Source organism: Patagioenas fasciata, chromosome 1 (genome assembly GCF_037038585.1).
Source record: "Patagioenas fasciata isolate bPatFas1 chromosome 1, bPatFas1.hap1, whole genome shotgun sequence".
Lineage (NCBI taxonomy): Eukaryota > Metazoa > Chordata > Aves > Columbiformes > Columbidae > Patagioenas > Patagioenas fasciata.
In genome coordinates this window covers 25,307,769-25,333,074 of record NC_092520.1, presented here as the reverse complement: position 1 = coordinate 25,333,074, position 25,306 = coordinate 25,307,769, and the positions used below count along the sequence as shown (strand labels likewise).

The 25,306-nt window shown below is 43.0% G+C and overlaps 2 protein-coding genes across 5 annotated transcripts in view; one reads left to right on the top strand and one right to left on the bottom strand.

Annotated features, from left to right (window-relative positions):
- Positions 1 to 595: 595 nt before the first annotated feature.
- On the top strand, positions 596 to 14,969 carry N4BP2L1 (NEDD4 binding protein 2 like 1). The gene is made up of 5 exons (XM_065829969.2): positions 596 to 956; positions 8,010 to 8,134; positions 8,706 to 8,794; positions 10,021 to 10,097; positions 12,395 to 14,969. The coding sequence occupies exons 1-5, from the start codon at positions 835 to 837 to the stop codon at positions 12,621 to 12,623; spliced, it is 642 nt and encodes a 213-aa protein (XP_065686041.2). The 5' UTR covers positions 596 to 834; the 3' UTR covers positions 12,624 to 14,969.
- Positions 14,877 to 25,306, bottom strand: part of BRCA2 (BRCA2 DNA repair associated) — a 37,815-nt gene continuing 27,385 nt past the window's right edge. The window contains exons 20-27 of one of the 4 annotated variants that reach the window (XM_071804681.1): positions 24,795 to 24,939; positions 20,540 to 20,661; positions 19,306 to 19,507; positions 18,879 to 19,045; positions 18,649 to 18,784; positions 17,736 to 17,992; positions 16,901 to 17,053; positions 14,877 to 15,619 (exon numbers count right to left, since the gene is read on the bottom strand). In XM_071804681.1, coding sequence (XP_071660782.1) covers positions 15,188 to 15,619; positions 16,901 to 17,053; positions 17,736 to 17,992; positions 18,649 to 18,784; positions 18,879 to 19,045; positions 19,306 to 19,507; positions 20,540 to 20,661; positions 24,795 to 24,939 — 1,614 coding nt within the window. In that variant the 3' untranslated portion in view covers positions 14,877 to 15,187. Of the gene's footprint in view, positions 15,620 to 16,900; positions 17,054 to 17,735; positions 17,993 to 18,648; positions 18,785 to 18,878; positions 19,046 to 19,305; positions 19,508 to 20,539; positions 20,662 to 22,067; positions 23,503 to 24,794; positions 24,940 to 25,306 lie in introns of those variants that run through there. The other 3 variants (XR_011737654.1, XR_011737655.1, XM_071804688.1) reach the window with 3 other exon arrangements.

Below are 25,306 nucleotides of genomic sequence, written 5' to 3'. Positions count from 1 at the left end.
TCTTTGGCTTGTGTGGTGATCAAGTAGAAGCAGGTCAGGTTTTCTGCAGGGGAAATAAATTGTGTTAAACTTCCTATAGTTTCTCCTGTTTGGAAAAAACTACAGTTGATGTAGCGAGGATGATGCACAGGGTCATTTATGCAGTACAGTTACTTAGCTACATCTGCTTGCAAACCTTTTGTCTTGTTGCTTTGTGGTGTGTGTGTTGTGTTTTGTTCTGGGTTGTTTGTGATTTTTTGGAGGCGGGCGGGGGGAGAAGGGGCTGACCTGGAGTGCTGTAGATAGCTCCACTTTGAAGTTATTTGATAAATCTCGTTCTGGGAAGCCCTTGTAGTTCTCAGTACATACAGGCAGTATCTAGGACTGAACGTTTTGAGCACTGGCTTCTGTTATCCCATCTTTGAGAATTTGGAGATTAATCTTTATTTTGAACAATTAAAGACGATACATCGGGCTAATGTTCCGAGTTGAAAGCTAGTGCCATAACTGAATCGTTCTGCTGTATGAGCCGCGAACGTCCTCTCGTTCCTGTCTATTTCTCTTTAAGGCAACTTTCATTTTCACAGGGGAAGAGTCTCGGAAACTTCAGATCCAAACCCACCCTCCGCTGAGGGACGGGAGGTTCCGCCCGCTCGCCCGTCCAAGCGCAGAACGAGCGGCAGGGGCGCCCAGGGCCGGATCCCCGGCTCCCGGCGCTCTCCCGGGGCCGGGACCGACCTCCGGAGCGGCCGTCCCGGGTCCCCACTCCCACCCCGCCGCTCCGGGCCGGGCCCGGCCGCTGTCACCAGCCGCTCCCCGCCGGGGCCGCCCCGGCCCGGCCCCTGGGCCGCGGGGATGGATGAGCAGCTGCTCCGCGCCCTGGGGGGGCTCAGCCTGCAGCCCCCGCGGGGCCGCTTCGGCGGGAGGCTGGTGCTGCTGCGGGGGCTGCCGGGCTCCGGAAAGAGCACCCTGGCCAGGTAAGGCGGCGGCTCCCGAGCCCTTCGCCTTTCGTGGCGGCGGCGGGTCTCTGGCCTTCGGCTCCGGCCGCTCCCTCGGCCCAGGGACGGGCGGTGGACGAGCCCCGCCGTGGGGCGGCTGTGCGGGGCAGGTCTGTGTGTGTGCCGGGGAGAAGCGGCGCCGCGGGGCGCAGCCGGGCCGGGCTGGGAGAGCCCCTGACCCCCCGGGTAGTAGGTCGAAAGAGGTTCTCCTCCCGCTCTACTCCACCCTGGTGAGATCCCATCTGGAATATTGTGTCCAGTTCTGGGCCCCTCAGTTCAAGAAGGATGGGGAACTGCTGGAGAGAGTCCAGCGCAGGGCAACAAGGATGATTAAGGGAGTGGAGCATCTCCCTTATGAGGAAAGGCTGAGGGAGCTGGGTCTCTTTAGCTTGGAGAAGAGGAGACTGAGGGGTGAACTCATTAATGTTTATAAAAATGTAAAGGGTGAGTGTCAGGAGGATGGAGCCAGGCTCTTCTTGGTGACAACCAATGGTAGGACAAGGGGTGATGGGTATAAACTGGAACACAAGAGGTTTCGTTTAAATTTGAGGAGAAACTTCTTCACAGTGAGGGTGACAGAGCACTGGAACAGGCTGCCCAGGGGAGTTTGTGGAGTCTCCTACTCTGGAGACATTCAAAACCTGCTTGGACACATTCCTGTGTAACCTCATCTGGGTGTTCCTGCTCCGGCAGGGGGATTGGACTGGATGATCTTTTGAGGTCCCTTCCAGTCCCTGACATTCTGTGATTCTGTGGGTGCCGCCGGGCAGCACAGACCAGGGAGCGCTGCTGCAGGGCGCTTTGGAAGAAGGTTGAGGCTCTATGGGTGTACTGCCTACAGGAGTGTGTGGTGGTGTTCTGAGTAAGCACACCCAAAGGAATGCTTCTAGTAAAACTGACTAATCACCCAAGTCAAGGTAGTTGGTTTTGTTTCTTCTTTAAAAAGTGTCAGACTGGTGCCTTTTCTTATTTTGTTAGTGTTTTTTTGTGTGTGTGGTGGTGGTTAATCACACAGTCAAGTATTTCCTCTCTCCAACTGTGAAAACTGACAACAGCTCTGACTTCTGTTTTCATGATGTCCCGCACTCCTGGTCAGAACCGTAGTGGTGTATAATACGGGCAGACTACTGCTCCAAGACTGATCAAAAATAGATGGGAAAACCCAGAGGGAGGCACTGGGAGATGGCACCACATTCAGCGTGACGCAGCGTAGCCACAGCCTGGTATCACAGAATCTCAGAGTCCGGGATCTCACAGCTCCCAGTGCCACCCACTCTCCATCAAAAGAGGAGCATTTGTTGTGTTCTTACTGTGCTCGGGTGAGGAACCAGTGCTGGGATCACGGGCTGACGCAGGGAGGGCTCTGCTGTGAACGGTGGCAGCAAGAAGCTGCGTGAGACCCTGGGTTCGTCTGTGGTTTCCTCTGTTCAGAACAGTCCTCCCTGTCATGCTGTGCCTTCTGCCTCACAGGACTTCTGCAAGATCAAGTGCTTTAATGAATGGCCAAATACTGTGTTTTTACTGACATCCAAAATAGATGTTTCTCCCTAAAGAGGTCAAGTGCAGGCCCCTTCTCCTTCAAAGTGGTTTGGGTCTTCTCGTAATATAAGAATGTAACGATTTGGGGCCATATTCTCAGCCAGTGCAAATAACTGAGTCACCTATTTTTTAGGTCAAAAGACAAGATGAACTATTAATGACATATCAACAAAATCAGTTTCAAGTGTTGTTTTAGTCTCCTGTGAGATGAACATTAGAGGAACTCATTCTGTTTCTAGCCCCTGTTAATTGTATCACTGTATTTGGCCATTCAGCGGTACACAGATCAAAGGGCAGACATAATAATAGCATTTAATACCTCTCCCTTAACTCTGTCCAGATTACGAAAAGACTGTGCCAAGAAAATTCTGAGATTTGCTATTCCCACATTATGTACCTTTTGGTGTTGTTAAACACAATGTGCTAAGCAAAATGATGCTTGCAGAAAACTACTGCAGCAAAGCTCAGTGCAAGATCCCACTGGAGGAGGAAAGTGGTATTTATTTGCAAAATCCTTGGTAAGCTAATTTTATCCATTCAAAGTTATTCTCTCAGATTTTATTCACTCACGCTATCGCAGCCAAGTACTTGCAGGCCCCAAGATGCATGTGCACAGGTGGTCTGCCCAAAATCAGAGAGGACAAGGACCTTCAGCTCTCCCATCCTCAGTTCCTCTTCTGGGTTCCTCTCGGTGGCAATGGGGTGCATGTGGGTCAGCTCTGCTGTGTGCTCTAGCAGGGAGCCATTACTATGCTGCCATCTTTTCGCCTCCAAATTTTGCTTACTTGGTGCTCCATGGATCTTAGGCAAAGTTTTTGCTTGTTATTTTCATGTTCCCATTTTGGGTGGATTTACAGCTGCAGCCTCTCTCCTGTTGGAATGAGAGGAGGGAGGGAGGTGTGTATGTGCTGCTGTGACCCGCTGGCCGTCCTCACCTCTGCTCTCAGAGATTGCGTCTTCCAGCAGCAAGTCACCTGCGCTGGGCCTTAGTGGAGCACTGGCCTTTGGGGTGTGTAAACAGCACCTTTCCCAGTTTTATTGCTGATAACGGCTGTCAGTGTGTGCTGTTGTTTTAACCTTTGCTCTGTTTTTTCTTCTGACACTTTCATACACACACCTCTGTTCATTCTTTGTATCGGCCAGTGTTTCTGTTACAGCTTGCACATCTTTCCAGGCTCAGAAGTGTCTGGAACTGTGAAGGTTATCGCTGGTAATATCACAACAGCTCCAGCTCCCTTTTCAGTTTGTCACACAATCCTAGGAACAACCTCGCATCCATGACTGGTTTCCCTGACCCTTCGGTGACTACACCCAGCACTACTTGGATCCAACTTTGTAAGATTTAGTTACAGCATCTTCGTTAAATGATTTCTCCATCCCAGTCACTCCCTGAGCTCAGAGAAGCACGACATTGGCATAGACCGGTTCAGGTCTGGTTTTTGGTTTCTGGTAAAGACAACAAAGGATGTGATATATTGAATAGTCAAGGTAGAATGAGGAACTGATCTGCTCACCACCAAGTTTCGAACCTTTCCAGTTGCTTCGCTGTTTAGAATATACTTCCCAGAACACATATTTGATGTGACCTTAACCAGTTCCCTCTGACCCTTCACTGTATGTCACCACCAGCAGAAGCACATAGGAGATGAAGGATAGTTGGGCATCTCCAATCGCCTCCATCAGGTGCGTGTAGCACGCTCCTCCTGAACGCGTTACCCCTTGACTTCACAGTACAGATCTTGTGATCAGACCTGGGCAGCTGCTAAGACAAGAGTTATCTGAGGTGCAGTAGCAGGTATAGCTTCCAAAAATGTCTCAGAAATCTAATGAGCTGCATGCAAGCTCATACCTGCTTCCCCAACAGACTTATTGCACAGTAGCTACTTCCAGCTCTTCTGCAAGATATTGCTGTGATGCACAACTCGTGCTACATGTAACCCTCCATCTGGCAGTTTTGCTCAAGCACCAGGCTGGGCATGATCAAACATGCAACTTTTCAGCCACTGCTTTGATTTATCTCATGAATTTGTTCTTGTACTCCCTTAGGAAGCACAGAGGGAGCAAGAAGGGAAAAAAAAATGCATTGGTGCTGAGGCATTACTGCTTGGCATAATCTGTCTCTTCTCCAGTTCTCTCTGTTGCTTTTGCCCAGTTTGTGCCAGCACCGCCAGCCCTGGGCCAGCCCTGCAGAACTGCGGCTCGGACAGGGCTCGTGGACTTCAGCTCTGCAGCTCCTGCTGCCAGGTGGCCACGCAATGTAAACATTTCCTTAGTAGAAAAGTGCGTCAGGTGATTCTCCTGTCTCTGTTTATCAAGTGGAGCATGCAGCCTGGTGCTTTACAAACTGCAGCCGCTGCTCTGAGCCCAGGGGCGAGGCACAAAGGCACGTACCAAAGGCGTGTACGGGCTCTGCCAGCCAGGCAAAGTCCTCAGGGCACCAGCCATTGTTATAACACAGCAGACAGCTGGTAGCACCGGGCATGTGCTCCAGATCTCTTCTGGGTTTTTTTTTTTTGGCTGAAACAAAAGGTTTTTAAACACCATGGAATGTTTTGTGTTAGGAATAGTGACCAGAGCAAGTGGTTGTATGTGATGTCAGTGCACACATGTTGTGATCTCCATTACGTGGGAAGTAGTGTGAGAATTCGCCGGCTCCGAGATCTGCCTGACGTACTGTTCTCTTCGCCTTCTGAGCACTGAAAATGTTCCTTCCAATCTGCTTACCAGGCTCAAATCAGCAATTATTTTCAAATTTTCTGATGGAAAAGCAGCCTATGAAATAGAGTTATGGATTTTTTTCTATCCAAGTGATAGGACGAGAGGAAATGGCCTCAAATTGTGGCAGAGAAGGTTCAGATTGGATATTGGGAAACATTTCTTCATGGAAAGCGTTGTCAGGCATTGGAACAGGCTGCCCAGGGAAGTGGTGGAGTCGCCATCCCTGGAGGTGTTTACAAGACATGTAGATGAGGTTCTTAGGGACATGGTTTAGTGCCATATTTAGGTTAATGACTCTATGATCTTGAAGGTCTTTTCCAACCAAAATGATTCTATGATTCTATATTACCTAGTGATCATGGAGACTTCTCCCAAGTACTCTAAAGAATTCAGCTAGTAGAAATCCTGAATATTTTGTTGTCTATATGTACAGTTAAAATATGAAATGATTACATGAAAGCAATGAAGATGATGTTTAGAAAAAAGGGGACTTATAACCAATATAAATAATTGGAATGCATCTTCAGATGAATAACACAGGAGATGCTAAAGCCACCTATCTATTCACTGAGGCAGCTGATCTAGTCAGCTACAGTACCAGGTGTGGAAACCTGCTTCGCCTTGTAGAAGGGGGAAAAAGGGTTTGAGCAGATTTATGGCAAGCAGAGGATACATCCCACTTTCTCTGGGGATGCTGGTCGACAGCCAGCTGAACATGAGCCAGCAGTGTGCCCAGATAATCTTGAGATCTTTTCGTAAAGTGTACAATTTTATGTGCCTAACTGTAGCTAAAGGGATGACACGTTTTAGCACAGTGAAATTTTTAGAGAAGAGCTGGCAATGCGGATGGGTAAAGCACTGGGAAAGGTGAGGTGCGGAAATACAGTGAGAACTGAATATATCAGTTTATCAGCACAAGAGTAACCAGATAAGCATTAAGTGCTCCCATACTTTTCATTTACCGGGGTCCAAAATTAAAGCAAAAATTATTTGACTGTTTGCTAACAGTTTGCAACAGGACTTTTGTTAGATCTGTTTGCCCAGAAGTAATTACATGGGTAAAACATCTCTTTGGAGCTGGAAGATAATGACATGTAGGTGCTAAATGGTACGTCATTTAGTGGCTACAGCCCGGCGCTGTGAAGTCCACCCTGGCTGGTCCATCAGCAATGAGTCTCTGCTTTCTGAGGAGGTTGTTACCACACAATGTTATTAATTAATTGGCAGATGATCAAGGTTACAGTGGGGATGGAACAAAGCTAGAAGCTGACCTTTATTCAACTAAATGCAACATGCAGTCCTAGTGAAGAATTGCTGCTGGCAGGCAGATTAGGGTAAAATTGTAAGTAAATGGTTAGGGCAGAGCAGGAGAGGACAGAATTAAGCCTTTTCTGTGTGTTTTTTCGTGGATAACCTAGAGGCACCTCTTCTCTTGCTCAACTGAGACAGAGAGAGATAGTTGTTTTGCAGCTTGTGGGGATGGAAGAGAAGTGTTTTATCAGGGAGGCTCAGACGAGTCCCAGGGACTGGAGACTACATGTGGTTGGTGTGCGATAGCAGGGCAGCAGCGTTCATGCCCGAGAGCTGTGGGATTTCTGGATTGACCTGAATTTCTTTTTCAGTGACATTTTGGGCCCCAGGGAAACAGAGAACAGTGAGATGATGCCATGGGCTCTTCCTGACTTCTTGCGGAGACTCCCTCCTCCCCCAGCACTCCCTTGGGTGAAAAAATAGACAATTCTGTCTATGGACACAAATAAGTCTGGATCACACACAAACGGGAACACAATCTTGCATTAAGTTGTTGTTATTGTTGTGCTCTCTAAGGGCTGGCAGAAGAATGTTTCATATTTAAACCCCCCAGAAGCCGGGACTTCCAGCTCCTAGAGCCGGTCACTACCTGCAAGGCAGCTGGTCGGCTTTTGGCAGGACACAGTTCATCCACCTGCTGTGGGCATCGCGGGGTGAGCGAGTATCGTGGTGGGACACACATCAGTGTGAAGAGATGGGGGCTGCCCTGTGCTACGGAGCACCGCGGCACCGCTTTATGGGTCTGTTGCATTTGGGGCTGCCAATCTATGCAACTCAGATTTATTTATAAAACATGTTTAAAAGCTGAAAAGAAATGGAAATTACTCACCTCTACAAGAGGAGCATTAACTAAAACAGGGACAAGCGAAAAGCAGAAAGAATCATAAAATTGCAACAAATAAGAAGAAATATTGACTAAGCACTCAGATATTTGTTTGCATTTTTTTTTAAAAAAAGTGCTTTGTAGTCAACAACAAAAATTAAAAAAAAAGAACAAGACAAGCTGACGGTGCTATAGACCATCTTTACTGGATGACACATTCCTCCTGGTTATCTATCTTCAAAAATCAATTTGTAGCAAAACTCTCATGGTCAAATTGTCTTTTGAGACCAACATCCATGTGATTAGCAGGTTTGTTTGGTTTGGTTTGTTTTTATAATCATACCTTCTGAGATAGAGAGGAAAACTGAATATATTAATATGATTAAAGACTCATATGTTGGTAGAGCAGTGTAGATTGCTCTGCTGAATTAAAGGAATTAAGGCCATGCCTTTAAACTCTGTTCCTTTCCCCATATGTGTCCATCTATTGATTACAATACTTTCAGATCCTTTAAGCTGGGATTTTTTTAAATTGTGCATATTATTTGCAGAGCATTCATATGGCTCTTGATTTAAGGGTCTCTATTAAAAGTATGTGTTAGCATATATTAATGTTTCTTTTATATATATTTTTTTTTCAGACAACTGAAACGTGAGTATCCCAGTGCTGTAGTTCTCAGTACTGATGACTACTTTATCGAAAATGGTGTATACATGTTTGAGCCTGACCTCCTAGAGGATGCGCACAAATGGAACCAGAAGAGAGGTGACCAAACTCAGTCCAGGGGGTTTGCTTGTCAGTCTGTCTTTAAACTTAGCCCCCAAAATAAAATATCTCAAAGTGGTGTCATACACTGCACTTCATGGGCTCCTGGCTAAAAAAAAAATAGAATCTGATTTTATTTTCTCTGACTTATGAGAGATAAATTTGTAAATGAAAAAATATTGGTGATTGATAGATGTTATTTCAGAAAGTAAACCGGTGGCTGTGAGGTAGCAGGGCTGAAGCTGGGTGACAGCAGGTGTCCTGCGACTGCCAGCCCAGCAGCTGCTCAGAGGCCATAAACCTGGGATCTTTTGCAAATAGAAGCCATTTGTAGCTGTTGTAAATACCTAGTGCTGTCGTACCACTAAGTTCTATGAGAGGTTCAGACCTTGCTACTGGGTGGCTGCATCTCCTCCTCCAGGAGAGCGTTGGCTGGACACTGACCTCTGCTCACGCTTGGGGAACCCAGCGTGCCAGCAGCAGGCAGAGCGGACACTCTGTGGCTGGTAAGACCTGGTTCAATCTGTTATTTAATATGTTAGCTTTACTTAATGTGTTTGTTACATTACAGCACGCAAGGCAATGAAGAATGGGAAAAGCCCCGTTATTATTGATAATACCAACATCCATGCTTGGGAAATGAAGCCGTACGTGATGATGGTAGGGAAAGCTCTGAGTTTTTGCTTTTATATGCCTAGCTATGGTATTTAAGAGGTGATCTGACTGTAACTGTTTTTAACACAGCTAAAAATAATTACATTTATTTGTCCTTAGTTCTCTAATTAGAGTTAAAGCGTGATAATGTGACAAAGTAGGGAAAGAGGTGCAAGAGTAGTTGTTTTGTCTAATCAGCTGTGTAACTCAGGGAAGGAAAAAATAGTTGAAAGACTGAAGTGTCTTTGAACTTGCCCTTTTACTTCTTGGTGATGAGGATGTCATCCCCTTCCACAGCAGTGACATGAATTGAACAGTTCCCAATCTATTAGCTGACAGATATATGAGGATATAACTTACAATTTTAGTTTATGACTTGTGAAAAATATACCATAAAGAGTCTTCGAAGACACATTGGTATCTCCTGCCAGAAGATGAATTGTGGTGCTGGAAAGCCTGGACATGTCACTCCAGCTGCAGCTGTGAATGTGGGTGCCCAGGAAGCGAGTGAGGGAGCACAGTCAAGATGTAAAAAAAGGTCAACAGATTTCCCTGCCTCCTTTCCCCCGAATCAAAACGAAGGCAATCAATTACTGTAGTAAATATATACATGTAATGTCTATTTCTGTGCGTATATGTGTGTGTGTATGTATACATATATACACATACACAAATATGTTGCTTTATCTTGAAAAAACTGAGGTCTGAAGGCTCAGTGGCGGGAAATATCATGGCTGATCCATGTTGAGCTCACGCTTCAGAAGCTCCACCAACCTGTGGCTCTGGAACCCTCTGTGACTTCCTCAGGTGCCAGGATGGCTTGGCCATGGGGGACAGGGGCTGGGGGCAACGCTGAGGCAGGTTTTGCTGGGAGACTCAGATGCTTTGATGTAGAAGGAAATGAACCAGCTGGGCCTCAGACCAGCCCCTTGATGGGATTCATGGTTATCTTCCTTTTTCTGGCTCCTGGTACACAGGATACATCTCTTAGCCCAGGGGTGTCCAACTCGTTTTCACCAGCAGCCACATCAGTCTTGCAGTTGCCTTCAAAGGGCCAAATGTAATTTTAGGACTGTATAAATGTAACTACTCCTACATAAATGTAGGAGGCTGATGTGGCCCCATTGAAAATGAGATTGACACCCCTGTCTTAGCCAGATACAATCTCAGGCGGTCTGGCAGATTCCTGAGCTCGGCAGTCACACGTCTAAAACTTCTGTGTTCTTCTTCAGGCACGTGAAAATAGATATGAAGTTATATTCCAAGAACCTGATACACCCTGGAAGTTCAATGTTCGAGAACTGACAAGGTACATCTTCTTCTCTTTGATACAGCAGAGACGGCTTCTCTCATTTTATTGATGTGTTCTGAAGGAAGGTCAGCCCTCTTCCTCTTCATATACCCTAAAAAGTAACCTAGTACATGACAACAGGAGTGTTGTGGAAAATTTCTGTTTCTCAGTACCTGGTCTGCAGTGAATTCAGCCCTGAGAGAGCCAGATGTGTGCTGCAGTGAGTCCAGTAGTAGAAAAAGCAACCCCCCCTGGAGCAGGTCGTTATGCTGCAAGCTTCTCGGGACAAGAATCTTGGTTTTTATTCTGTATTTTGAGCAGCATTCTCTATGTCTGGGCACAAAAAGCACATCTAAGCACTGCAGACAATATTCAGACTTATGTTCTTAGAAAATGGAACTGTAACAAAGATTGTCTTGCTGTAGTGTGGTGGGGTGCTACAGTAAGTGTGGTCAATATACAGGGTTCTAGAGGATCTTTCTAAAGATCTTGCCACACACACAAAAAAAAAGGATACAATGATCATATCAACTCCACATGACATGATAGGATATACAGGTAGCCAAATATGGCTCTAAGCATCTTAGTTTGACTAGTGGCTGCAGGGTTGATGGTTATATCACAAAAACATCCATGCAGGCTACTTTTCTAGCCCTTAACCAACTGGCTACAAACTGCGTTACATTGGCGAGTGCACCCCCATTGGCTAGATCCAGAAGCTGACAGGTGCTAACTTGTTATCACAGGTAAACAGGTCATGGGTGCTTCATTTGGACTGATTTATTATTTGGTACCAGCTGGCATCTCTAGTCCAAAGTCGGCCCTGCTCCTTTTTGTGCATGACAGTGACAAATGGCAGCGGGCTGTGACCCAGGGTGCTGGTGGCTCCGTGGTGAGGCAGGAATGGCAGATGGCGGCTGCTGGCTTGGGGCTGACACCAAGAGCCTCAGCAGTCAACCGTGTGTGTCAGCTCCCCCTTCCGCAGCTCCAGCTGGGAGCCATCTGTAGGGCGTCACTGCAGAGGCAGACTTTACCGGTAATCATTCATTAGAGGCCAAGGTACAGAAAAAACAATCATAGAATCATTTTGGTTGGAAGAGACCCTTAAGATCATCGAGTTTCTACTAGCTGAATTCTTTAGAGCAATTGGGAGAAGTCTTCATGATCACTAGTAATACAGAATCATTTTGGTTGGAAGAGACCCTCAAGATCATAGAGTCCAAACATTAACCTAAATATGGCACTAAACCATGTCCCTAAGAAAGCCATCTATACATCTTTTAAACACCTCCAGGGATGGTGACTCCACCACTTGCCTGGGCAGCCTGTTCCAATGCCTGACAACCCTTTCTGGGAAGAAATGTTTCCTAATATCCAATCTGAACCTTCCCTGGCACAACTTGGAGCCATTTCCTCTTGTCCTATCCCTTGCTACTTGGGAGAAGAGACCAACACCCTCCATGCTACAACCTCCTTTCAGGTCGTTGCAGACAGCGATAAGGTCTCCCCTCAGCCTCCTTTGCTCCAGGCTAAACAGTCCCAGTTCCCTCAGCTGCTCCAAGGTTGAGGGATGCAGGATTTGCACAACACAAGGCTTTGAAAATACGAATGCAGGACAAACTTAGATTCTAGATCAGAAATTGTGCCTTATAGAGCTGAATAGCAAAACCAAAGATATTCAGAGTTTGCAAACTCACAGACAAGCAGAAATTCCTTGTGGTCTTTGGAAAAATCATTCCCACTAATGTGTAGAGAGGCTGTAGCTGTTTCTGGCCTACCCAGAAAGCCTGGCATGTCTGAGCATCCTGGTCCTCTCCCCTTACCAATCTGCACTGAAGCCTGAGCTACCTCAGGCATGATTTTCGTACACTTGTGCTCAAAGCAATAACAGGTTTTTGACCTCTGCATTTGGTGATTATGAGTCAGTATCTGGGCTATCTCCAGCCCTTGTCTGCATTTCTCCAGGTGTACAAAAGCTCACCCTGAGGCCAACAACCCCTTAGCACCAAAACCCAGCAATACAGAAAATAATATACAGGTCTTCTACATCACTCTTTCATTTCAAAGCACTTGTCTAACTTCTTATGGCCTGGCTGCCCACAAAAATACTTGCATTACATTTTTTAAGCGATCACAAAAATATTTTTAAGGAGTAGGTAGAAGTGAAGAACAATCGGGGCAAAAAGGTCTAGAAGTAGATCAGTGGGGACATGAACCGTTATCCTGAACGTATGAGGAACCATAGCAAGCTTCAGATAACCTCTAATACAGGGATAGCTAAATAGTTGTATTTTCTGTTAATGTTGACTTTACAGAAGAAATACTCATTGTGTCCCTCGAGAAACAATACAACGGATGAAAGAACAATACGAGCACAATGTTACCTTCCACAGTGTTCTTCACTCTGAAAAACCAAGCAGAGATGAGAGAAGCTCCAATGGACCAAATCCATCTTATAGCACGGGTGCCCATTCCAACCGCCATCCAGCCTTCTCAACCAGAAGAGCTCACGTGGCACGTACAAACCACATGCCATTTCACTGAGGAGGTCGATTCCCAGCGTGTTTTAATTATCAGGGTTTAAAAGTCTCTAGTTTTACATGTGTTTTTTTCTAAACTGTTTTTTATTCTTGTATTTTTTCTACTACTTTTGTAAATTACTTTTATTACAAATTTTAAATGTCACTGGAATGATCTCACAGCTCTACATGACCGATTTAAGAGCGCTCTCCCCCAGTACAAACTGTGCTGCCTCTCATCTCTCTTCCTCCACAAAAGTCCGTTCAAGATTAGGGTGGCACTTACTGGCTGTGCCACACACTTTGTTGTTGTTGTTGTTTTTTTCTTTTTCTGCATCACATTCTGTCAGTAATAGATGACAATACATATTCTTAAATTCTTTCTTTCTTACTGGCCATGTGACTAATGCCTTTTTCATGCTGCTGTCATTTTTTTGCCATTGTAGTACTTTATGTCTGTCTGTACAGCCCTGTGTATTGTCCCACTCTCTCTTGCCTAAAGCATTACTGCGTCCTTAAGAGAGGCAAAGTGAATGGTGGAAAAGGTACCTGTGACAGATTGTAGCACGACTGGATGCTGCTCCCCATCTACACCTCTGCTGTCTGGATTCATGCTGGTCTTACTTCAGCTTTGTCTCAGCCAAACAGCTTCTCCAGCCTCTGGGGGAAACAGTTTATCACACCAAACCTTTATTTTGCCAAGACATAGGAATTCCACTGATCTTGAAACAAGTGCATATACAGAGGCTCCTATAAGGAAACATTAGTGTTAGGCTTGTCAATGTCTAAGTAGGAACACAGCTACAGGAGCAGCTCTGAATAGCTGAAGCACCAGGCTACCGAATACCCAAACTAACTCAGAAGTACAAAACAACGACCTGAAAAAAGTAGGAAAAATAATGTTCTTGTAAGGGGAGAAATCAACTTCTTCCACCACTAAGTGTTGAGAAGTCACTGACTGATGGATGAATGAGAAAATAAGCTGTCCTGCAGTAGTTTTATCTATATTGTTCTGCTCATTATGTCCTCATCAAGAAGCCTTGTGAAACATTTTTAAAACTCAGCATTTGTGATGGGAATTTTTTTTAAATAGGTGCAGATTATCTGTCAGGGGTTACCAACCAGGCCAGTAGTGAGTTATTTTGCAGTAGGAAGTGAAGACAGCTCACATTGGACATTGAGAAATATGGGTATAGCTGTGATTCATCCAGCACTTCAGCAGACAGACAAGTATAAAAGGTATAAAGAAATATGCAGTTGCTCTGCAAAAGCCGAGCTGTCTGCAGGACACAGGTGATGTACAAGATGAATTGCATTTCTACTCAAGCTGCATTTAAAGAAATAGTATCATCGTTGTGAATAACTGTGAGCTAGGGGGCCTGGGAGCCTGGCTCTGCAGTGTTGCAGAGAGGTTTACAGAACCATCAGCCAGGTTGTGTCACCCCTGACAGTTCTCCAGTCTTGCTACAATGTCCAGCCTCCCATTCAGCACCAGAGCCCAGTTCCTGACAGAGGACCCCTGAGAAGCTGTTGCATGGGAGCTGGCGAGCTCTGTTCTGAAACATCTTCCCTCCTTTGGCCCATGCGTGGTGCAAAGCTGCAGGGCAAGGGTCAGCCTGGCAACAAGCTACCTAAAACATGGAGTTGGTCAGCCAGTCCAGTGGGACTGTTTGCCTCTCCAGTGGAGAAACTCCAATTCTGAGAAGCTTCACCTGTTGAAATTAGTGAGAACAAAGTAATGAATTCAAGTACTGACTCAGTCTCAGCAGAAAGATCAAGTGTGAAAACAGATATCTGATTATCTTTCATGATGCTGTGGCCTCAAGTACTTCTCTAAAGAAGCAGGAGCTCAGAAACACTAACCAAGGATCTACCATTAATACCTTTGTATGGCATTTTGCTATGAAACAAATAATCACAACTCTCCTCTAAACCTCTTTTAGTACTATATGGAAAGCTTGAGGGGAAAAGTACAACAATTGTGACAGAATTACAGAGAAATAGTTCAGATTAAAGTGTTATGTTTGGTAACAAACTTGGAAAATTGTTTATTTTGCCCTGTGCCACTTCTGACAGCCAAACAACTATTCTAATACTGCTTCAGGCTGCAACAAAGATCCTGCTGTAATTTAAGAATTCATCAGAATCAAAGCAATGGTTTACAAAGTGTCATCAAACCTTCAGCTACACTGATGCTATTGTACAATACAGGGTTGTGTGAGAAATGTATGATTACTCAATTCCAAATTATTTTGCAAATGAAATGTCATTTCATGACTTTGTTTTTGTAATATAGCTTTATTAAGTGCAATCACGATTTAATGTACAAAGTGTAAAAATAATTTGAATTTGAAATATATACAATACTGTACATGTGCATTCAGTAGCATTTTTTGGGGGTTTTGCCTTCGTAGCATTCTGCAGGCTGGCAGTGAGTCCTCAGGTTCCTTTGTGTCCTTCTGAAGAGCCTCAGCTACTTCAGGAACTGCTTTTTGATGAATTATTTGCTTCCCCAGTAGACCTGGAACTATTTTTGGGTGAAAGATCATCAGATAAATTAGTAGCTATTGTATTGCTGTTTTCATTTACCTAATGGATCTTCTTTTCTTCTGGTAAATTATTCATGAGTGCTTGTGTATTAATCATTGCAAGCTCTTCATCAGCAACCAGGTCATTCTCGGGAAGATGGACAGTTTGTCTCAGTTTTCTACAGGGAGTGGCACAACCAATATTCCGATTTGTTTCTTTTGATGACTTGCTGCGCTGTAAACCCAAACTTCGCGGAGGCTGAAATGCTCTTTTGACAGATGGAGAAATTATTGAACACAGTGGTGTAAGGGGTGGAGGGGCAGGTATGCAACTGAGCAAGTCCATAGCTTTTCTCTTTTTGCTGTTTTTGCGGTGGTCTTCATTAATTGTAGAAGATGAAGGTGTTTTTGCTGACCCCGGTGTGACAAGTTTCATATTCGGTGTGCTAGTTGACAAAGGGCTTGGGTGCTTTATTTCAGTTTTAGAAGACATCTAGTTAAAAAGAGAGAAGTTTTTTGTTGAATAGAATGTTCTATTTCACCAGCTTCCTCAATTACTTCCATAACATGGGGGAAAAAAACTGATAGAAAACTGCTATGCCATCATTCATGTCCAAATTACTTTAGTCTGATATCTTCTGATGGTAACTAATATTATGTTTTCCATTACTGATGCTTGATAAATCACTGTTTATATGTACATTAAGACAGCACATTTATATCCTTTTTCTGAGATCTAAGCTAAACGTAAGGGAATTTTTCTGTGCCAGAAGGTAGGAATCAAAGCACTCATAAAAAGGAGTTAAGTCTCCTACTGCATTGGAAATATCCTCACTAGGTTGTTAAAACAGAAGGGGAAAAAAGGAGAAAAGAAAAAAAAACCCGAAGACAAAAGGGGTAGAATACAGACAAAAATCTTTAAGATAATAATACACACAAGATAGATGTTGTCTTGCAAATCATTCAAACACACACTTGAGAATACCTTTACTGTCTCATTTGTTTTAACTTAGTTAATATATTAAATAATTGGATATACACTAAACCTTTAGAATTAAATATTAGCGCTCTCTGAAATGGAAAAGGATGCCTTATGAGTTTAAATTTAGTCCCCAGGAACTGATATCACATCAGGGTGTTTCCACCTCCCTCACAACTAGTTGCAGGAAACATTTTTGTTCTGACTGCACTCAGTACTCCACATCAGGAGCAAATTGCCACCAGCTGCCTTCAGGGGAAACTTGAGTGCTGTTTAACTCATTTTTTGTCAAGACTGTTATAAAATGTAAACATTTACTAGGTGATAACCTTTTCTCTTTTAAATCCTTTTAAAACAAAGGTAGGAACTGCAGAATGCCATGAAAGAAAAAATTACAGATCAAGACTTTTCCTTCCAGTGACATCCATGTCAGTGAAATCCATGTCAGATAATCTTTGCAGTGGGACCAAGGAAGCGATAAATCATCTATAGGGAAAGGATGATTCATTTTACTTATATAAAATTCAGAATATTTGAATTATGCTATGAAAACACAGCCCACAAGGGGAGATTTTCATGTACTGCTTGGAGGAGGAACAGTCTCACAGCTCCTCCTGGGGAACAACCCTAAACCCACACACAGAAGAAGCTGCTCAGGCTGCACTGCCCTGAAGAGAACATACAGAGTGGGCTGAGAAGTGAGACTGTTCACCACAGCTGTCAATATAAAACCTGCTGATATCCTTACTGTATGTACTGTCAGTATAAACACAATATTAATTACCAGAAGCTTACCAAAGTTTTATCCTCTGCATAAAGACCTGAGCTGCAGGAAGGAGAGGGGCATTCCCAGCCACATCTTTTAGTTAAAGTGGGTGTAAGCGAGAGATTTCTTCGTAGCAAATTCATCAATTTACTTTCTGCATCAGAGCAAAAGGAGGCCACATTCTATAAAGGAGAACAGTTTACAGTGCAGAATAGTTGTTTTTCAAATTGTGTAAGTACTACATGCTCAGAAAAAAACTATTTAGGACTTTGTTTTCTTATCATAATCCCACTAGAATTTTATTTTGTATCAAACCAACAGCTTAGAAGACTGCTGCACTTTCCTTGGTGGGAAATACCATATCTTCCTTTTATTGTTAGCAAGAAAACAATCCTTTTGTATTTAAAGTTGTTTTTCTCTAAGAAGTGAGAATGCATGACCGAGACATGATATTTAGCACAGCTAGAAAATTGAAATAATAAATGAAATGAACAATCTAATACTGAATATGTTCAGCTGGACAAGATGGTAAATTTCAACTTTTAAAAGGCTAGAGCCAAACTGTCCATGACAGAGTCCTTATTGACAGGTGCAATATGTTTGCTAGCCAGAGATTTTGTGGCACATCCTAAAGACAGTGTTGGCTGAGCTGAATTTGAAAAAAATTAAAAAAAAAAAAAAGCCATTCAATAGGTGATATGTAGAGTCCTCCAGGAAAAGTGCATTAACGCCTTACTCTCTCTCTCGGATTACTCAGTGCATTACTTGTTTTAGAGATGCAATAGTACTAACAGACTTTCTGATGAAGAGTGTAACACAGCAGTAATTAGAATGAATCATTAAACTACAAATCTACATATTTACCTCTATCATACTTTTCAGTTCATTAACCTTCTCTTGAAGATACTTTTCCTTTGGACAAGCTGAGAATATAGAAAGATCTCCAGCCAAGAGCACAGGAATCGCTGATCTGAATTCAGATTGCCACTGAAGGTTGCTTGCAGAAATGAATGAACAGCGGACAACTATATCTTCAATAGCAAAGTGTCTGAGATCTGTCCAGATCTTTACTGCCACTAAATTATAGCTTTCATCAGATAAGTACACCATAGTAGCAAAACCTAAAAGCAAGAAAACAGGTCTGAATTAAACCTTAAATCTTTAAGTGAAGGTTGATCACAGCAATTTGTATCTGTAAAAAAGCCACACATCTTGAAAGAGTATTGATAAATGTAACCTGGCAGCCTATCCACATGGTGACAGGTGTTTCATACTTCACTCATTTTCTACGCTGTCTCCCTACTGACTGCAGAAGACAGCTCTAAGTATGTGTTCCAGTGCTTAAAAACAATACTCCTGTGGTGCTTCTCCTTTTTATTCAGAAGATTATCCCCCCATCCCTACCCATGAGCTCCAGTGCCTGTGTTCCACTCATTCCATGACACTCTACACGAAAGAGGGAGCTCACGTACGCGCACAATGGTTCTTTTGCAGATACTGAACACAGATGTGAGAACTTACATCCACTATTTATGGAGAAAAAAAAATAAAAGCTTCTCTTGAGCCTAGGTCCTCCCTTACTAAATTCCTCCTGAGCTAATCAGCAAGGACAGTTTTTCTTTACAAAACCAGAATTATTTGCCAGCATATCATGCCTATATTAGCAGGTTTTCATGGGCCTGAAATGCAGGTACACCACTAAGATAACTTTGACTTTTGAAATAAAAAAAAATAGTATTTATTCAGTGGAAGAACATGAATGTGGTCCACAACGTACCTGTTCTGCTAACAGAAACTACAACGCCAACTAGATCAACTTCAGCACATGGTGGCTGAAAAGAAGGATCCAACAAACAGCTGAATTTTAGAGCCTGTCTTGGAAAGAAAATCTGTGCCAGCATCTCCTGTGATACCTGAAGAAACACAAAATTTGTACGTATTTACAACACACGTATGTAGACTGTGATACATTTTAATGATACATCTTTATGCACTTAAAACACTTACTGACAGCTGTAGATACTGAGTTTTCTTTGTTGCTGTTAATTGTATGTTAGTTGAGTCCGATCTTCCCTTGGCCTGTGATGCTGACAGCTGGTAGATTCTGTACCGACCGCCTTCCTTTAACAAGGAACAAACATCCAGCAGCGGACGCCAGATACTCAGTATCACTCCTAACAATGTCAGATTAAGATATATTAGCTGTGCAATACTAATGTGAAGGCTTTTAAACAAAATAAATCCACAACACTCCCACCCAAAAGCCCTAAACCAAAACCAAATGAAACTGGAAGTGTTATCATACAATCTAGAAAACTCTTGGGAAACTACAAATCTACCTGCTATGTTGGCCAGTTAACATGTTTAGGTAAAAGTTATTTATAATTTTCCAAGTACTGACCTTTATGTTATTTATAATTTTCCAAGTACTGACCTTTATGTTTTTCTTGCTTTCTGTAGTCTACCACACATAGTTTCCATACAGTAGACACGTCTCTTTTGGAACAACCGTTTTCTTCCTGTTCTGCTGACTCTAAAGCCTTCTTGAATTCTTCCTGTATCTGAGTTTGCTTTTTGTCATTCATCAGCTGCCTGTGAGCATTCAAAGCTTTTAATTGGTCTTCACTGAGATATCCCTGTAGCCAAGAGAAAATGTATTCAGTATCTTTTTTTATTAATAAAAATGTCCTGTCAAGATTCCTAGGTAGCCTCCTTCTTAAGTGTTTGTTACAAGCAATTCATTGTTCAACTGATACAGTACTAGGACTTGAATGAGGTTTGTTAACAGAACAGGAGCCACCAGTCTTCACTGGTACTCAGCTGGTGCTCTGTTGTTTAATTATTACATTACATACTGGTTTTATGTGATAATTAGTGAGAAGCTTGCTTAAGAGTGCATAACTAAGGTGAATATTTAATACAACGGGGATGCTTGCCATATTAGAAAAAAATTCTGTAAGAAGAAGAGTTGCACCTCTCAGAAGGCTGCTACCTCTGAGCTGACACAGGGATTTCTACTAAAATACACTGGGAGCATTACCTTTCTGACCAAGCCTTCAAGATCCAGATGCCTTTACATGCAGCACCACAGATATACATAACATTTGATCAAATAAAGCCACAAATCATACGGCTTTATGGCAGTCAAGGACTCTGACTTGCAGATGGTGAGGCATGTATTTAATTTTAACAACTGCCAGGAACTAATTGCCTGCATCTTTATCAATAAAGGCATGAACACATAGAAGTTGTGACTGAACTGGAACAGGGAATGAAGAGAACAACAACAATATAATCATTCAAACACTTCAGCGAACAGCATGCAAGAATAAGCGTGTGAAACTCAAGAGTTACAAGATGCATTTAGTTTTCATGTGTGCAAGATAAAGCAAAGTAAAAAAATTACAAATAACATTAACTTTTAATTGTGCTACATCCTGGATTTTTATATCAAGAGAAAATAGGATTTTGTTTTGCAATTCAAGATATTATTAATCTATTTAAACAAGCATTCATTAAAATATTTTCAAAATTATTTATCTTAGTTTATTTAGCAATAAGAATGCTGTAGAAAAATCCCAAAGTTAGGGTTGATTTTAGCAGGAGGTACTAAATTGTAGATTATTCCACAAGCATTTCAAAATTGGCCTAGTAGGATCTAAAGTTACCTCCATATAACCAGGATCAGATGCATTCTGAATTGCTTCATAAAGATCTGCACCATCTTGCAAATTATGGATTTGCTGTCGTGTGACTATGCGTGATCTCGGTGTTGTTCTTCGAGTTCTCTCTGTTGAAATAAAACCATTATGTTCAGTACAAGCAATACACTTTAAAAGTGAAAAAAAAATATGTAAGAAGCATGGTAGTACATAGGCCTTGCCAGAATAAAAATACAAACCACTACTATATAGGAAATAATATATGTGTGGGTATGTATATCTATATATATACATATATATATCTCTTAGGAACATACAAGCAGAAAAAAAAAATCTAATTCATTGAAATACAACACAGATTAGAATATAATACAAACTTTGGGGAAGCTAGTATCAGTTGCGGGAGACTTGATGGGCTGCCAATGAAACTTCACTGATAGTTGACCGTATTTTCTGTATGTCAGTCACTTCCTCTTCCTCTCATACAGCAGAAAAGTTGCAAAGATACCAAGATCTGGGACAACAGGTGACTACAGGCCTTTATGCGAAGCCTCCTTAGGACACCAGTTAAAAGCCAAGTTAACTTCATCACATGAAACTATTACCCTCCTCTTCAGTAAGTCAATGTGCTGCTACTAGTTTGATTAATTCCTTCAGCGTAGTACACTCCAGTATAGACAAGTTTACCAGTCAAACATGAAACAACACAATGAGGTCACTGGTATGTGGAAGTTCTTATCAGTGAAGTTAAGAATTATAAAAAAATCTCTGATTTCAACTAAGAATTTCGTGGTGAGTGTTTGCCTTTTTTTAGGACATGGTTTTATTTGCTTTTTCCTTGTTATCGTGAGGGACTCCAGGTTCTGATAAATCAGTTAGAGAACAACTCATTGTTACAGATCACCATGAGAAAGATTTATGGAAAGGGATAGGCTATCTGGGTTGTAGATGTGACCCTGTGAAATCTGAACTGCACTGGCTACCATTAATGATGGAATCCTATCTGTTCTTGGAAAAACAAAAAACAAACAAAACACCCCAACAAAACAGCAAACCAAACCAACAAAAACTCCCAAGAAACAGACCAGATTATCAAGGCAGCTGGAATCCATAATCAGTGTGGCAAGAATCCACATACCCTTCCTCATTCCAGTTTAGCTGAGTCAAACCTAAGGGGAAGCAAACACATTTCTTGGGCAACAGGGAGCTTCATGAGGCTGTAGCAATAAGCAGCCAGATGTGACACTTACAGCAACAGCAGACCTCAAACTCTCACTGGAAATCACTGGCAGAGCTGTGTGGTGTCCTACTCTTACAGAGCCAAAATATGGTTGAAGTTGGAAGGGACCTCTGGAGATGATCTTAGCTAACCCTCCTGCTCAAGCAGGGTCATCTACAGCTGGCTGCCCAAGACCATGTCCAGCGAGTTTTTGAATATCTCCAAGGATGGAGATTTCACAGTCTCTCTAAGCAACACTTTCAGTCACCCTCAGAGGGAAAAAAAAAAAAAAAAAAAAAGAGTTTCCTGATGTCTAGAAGGAAACTCCTCAGTTTCAGTCTGCACCCATTACCTCTGGTCCTGTCAGTGGGCACTACCTGCCTCCATCTTCTTTGCACCCTCCTTCCAGGTATTTATGTACCTTAATCAGATCCCTCTGAGCCTTCTCCTCTCCAAGCTGAACACTCCGAGCTCCCTCAGCATTTCTTCCCATGTAAGATGCTCCAAACCCTTAGTAATTTTCATGGCGCTTTGTTGGCCCCATGTCTTTCTTGTACTAGGAAGCCTGGAACCAGACACAGTATGCCACATGTGGCCTTACCAATGCTAAACAGAAGGGAAAGATCACCTCCTTAGACCTTCTGACAACACTCCTCAACTTGTCCACCAGTACCCCCAGGGCCTTTTCTGCAAAGCTGCTCTCCAGCTGGGTGGCCCCAAGTATATACTGGTGCCTGGGCCTGCCTCCTCCCCAGGTGCAAGATTTACACTTTCCCTTTGATGAACTTCACAAGGTTCTTGTCTGCTCATTTCTCGAGCTCCTTGAGGTCCCTCCAGGTGGCAGCACAATCCTCTAGTGTATCAGTCACTCATCCTAATTTGGTATCATCAGCAAACCTGCTGAAATTACACTCTGCCCAATTGTCCAGATCATTAATGAAGGTGTTAAAGCAGGACTGGACCCAGTGTTGACTCCTGGAGTACACTGCTAGTTACTGGCCTCCGAACAGACTTTGTGCCACTGATCACCACCCTCTGGGCCCAATTGTTCAGCCAGTTTTGAATCCATCTGTCTGTTCATCTAGCCCATGCTTCACCAGCTTCTCTGTGAGGATCTTAAGGGAGACAGTGTCAAAAGCCTTACTGAAATCAAGGTAGACAATAATGCACTGCTCTTGCCTCATCTATCCATGCCAGTAATTTAATCACAGAAGCTTGTCAGGTTATTCAAACATGGCTTCCCCTTGATGAATCCCTGCTGACTACTCCAAATCTCCTCCTTGTCCTTCATGTGCCTGGAAATGGTTTCCAGGATTAGTAGTTCCATCATCTTCTCAGGGATCAAAGTAGGGCTGACTGGCCTGTAGTTGGTCCTCTGGATCCTCCTTTCTGAAGACAGGAGACATTTGCTTTCATCCAGTCTTCAAGCACCTCTATGAATCAACATGATCATTCAAAAAGCAGCTTCACAAAAAAATTAGCCAGCTCCTTCGGCACATGTGGGTTCATCCCATCACTGACCATGGACTTGCCTATGTCCAGCTTGTGTAAATATTCTCCAGCTTGATTCTCTTCCCCCAAGTGTACGTGTTCCTTGCTTCAGACTTTTCCCTGGTCTCCATGGCCCGAGGTTGCTGAAGGCTGGGACTGGTAGATCTCCACATACTGTGTCACCAGGGTACCTGTCCCACTTAGCAGCTCCAGTGACCTCAGTATCTCCACAGTCTTGCAATGTTTGTGAGGAAAGGTGCTGTCAGAGACCGAAAAGGATAATGGCTGAAACACTGTTGGAAAAACAGTTCATCCAGCCACAGGAGATGTGACATCCTTAGTAGCAGGAGATGGGACATTTGTGATAAGGTGAGGTGCGATTTACATATCAAAGACAAGCTAATGAAACACCACAGACAAAGGCCCACTGGCTGACACAGGAGGTGGGGGGCCTGTTGGAGAGCACATAGCTCCATCCTCTGATAGGCCCAGCATGACACTAAGGGAAAAGCTGAGACCCTTCAAGGTGACCCAAGACCCTTCAGGACTTTTCTAAATTTCACAATCACCCCCCCCAGTAACACCTGCACAAAAGGCCAAAGATTAAGCAAGCAGGCAATCCAGAGGACTATAGAGGCTTGCACCTTGTGCAAGCAGTTGTGGTGCCCACCCACCATCCTGAGGACCACTCCGCCCACCACTCTCACCACATGAACAAGACATCAGAGGACGCCACACATTACTGGATCTGACACTACAAACCCCATCATACATAAAGCGGAGCCATAAGGATGGTGATATCTTTCTCTTTTTCTTTCTTTCCTATACTTCTATTCTTTTGCTTTCCTTTTTATAAATATTACAGTAACATTAGATTTACAGCCCCACATGGACTGCAAACTTTTTATATTTACCAACTGAACCGACAATAACATAAATCCTTCTGCTACCAAATCATTTGCCAATTGGGCCAAGTTGCAAAAATAAAAGCCTTTTGTTTACAGACCTTAAGTACTGTGTGTACTGTTTTCCAACCAAGGGGACCCATGAACCTGAGTCACTTCTCCCCCCCACCTCATATCTCTGGGCAGGACATGACAGATGCTCAGACTTGGTGTTCGGGTCTACTGAGATACAACCTAAGCAGCGCCCAACTCTGGGTGAAATACTACAGTGTCAGGCCTTTGAAGAGATTGGAATTAACAATTCTACAATTTTGTAGCACTTCCCTGAGCAACATCTCAACAGTAATTTTTTATTAGCCTGGCTAGCAACACATTCAAGAAGAGTTTCTTAGATAGCTGCAAAGCCAAGAAAGTAAGGATATAACTGTTTTGTACTAAAAGGAAGTAAAAAACCCAAAGGAAGTAAAAAACCCAAAACACTAAAAAAACACCACCACCTCCACCAACTTTTGTTTACTTCTTTGTAAACAACCCAACATCCTATCTCTGCTTCACTACCACCAGAGAAATTTTTGCCACTCTAGACTCTTCTGTAAACAAAGAAGTTTTTGTGTTATTACATGTTCTGAAACAATGAAAGCTTTACCTTCATGCTTTTCATATTCTGCTTGGATTTTTGCAAACAGAGCTTCCAGTTTCTTTTGCTGATCCTCTGCATGCTTGGCAGCTTCCCTTTCTTCAGCTCGGTTGTTACGAAACACATATGAACCAGCTGATGTCTTCTCCATCCACTGAAATAAAAAGATTCCAACAAAACCCAGACTTTTTACACTTTTAACCTCATCTAGTTTCCTTCTAATACTCACTGATAATCAAAATGCTTTAAAAAATGAACAGGCAGTAGATCATAAGTTCTTTCATTATAACAGATAAAAGGCAAAACCCCACAGCATGGGTTGGTAAATCTTTGCTTTAAAGATACACAGACAGAATGGAGCAGCAGCCAAAACTACATGATTTAACAGCTGAAGAAACCATAGCTTATAGTAATAGGTATCGATGATGTAATTTAGAGCATAGCTGGAACCTACTGATGGGTACATTAAGATATAAACCAAACTCAGTGCTTGAAAATACACCAGAACTGCATTTGTCTTT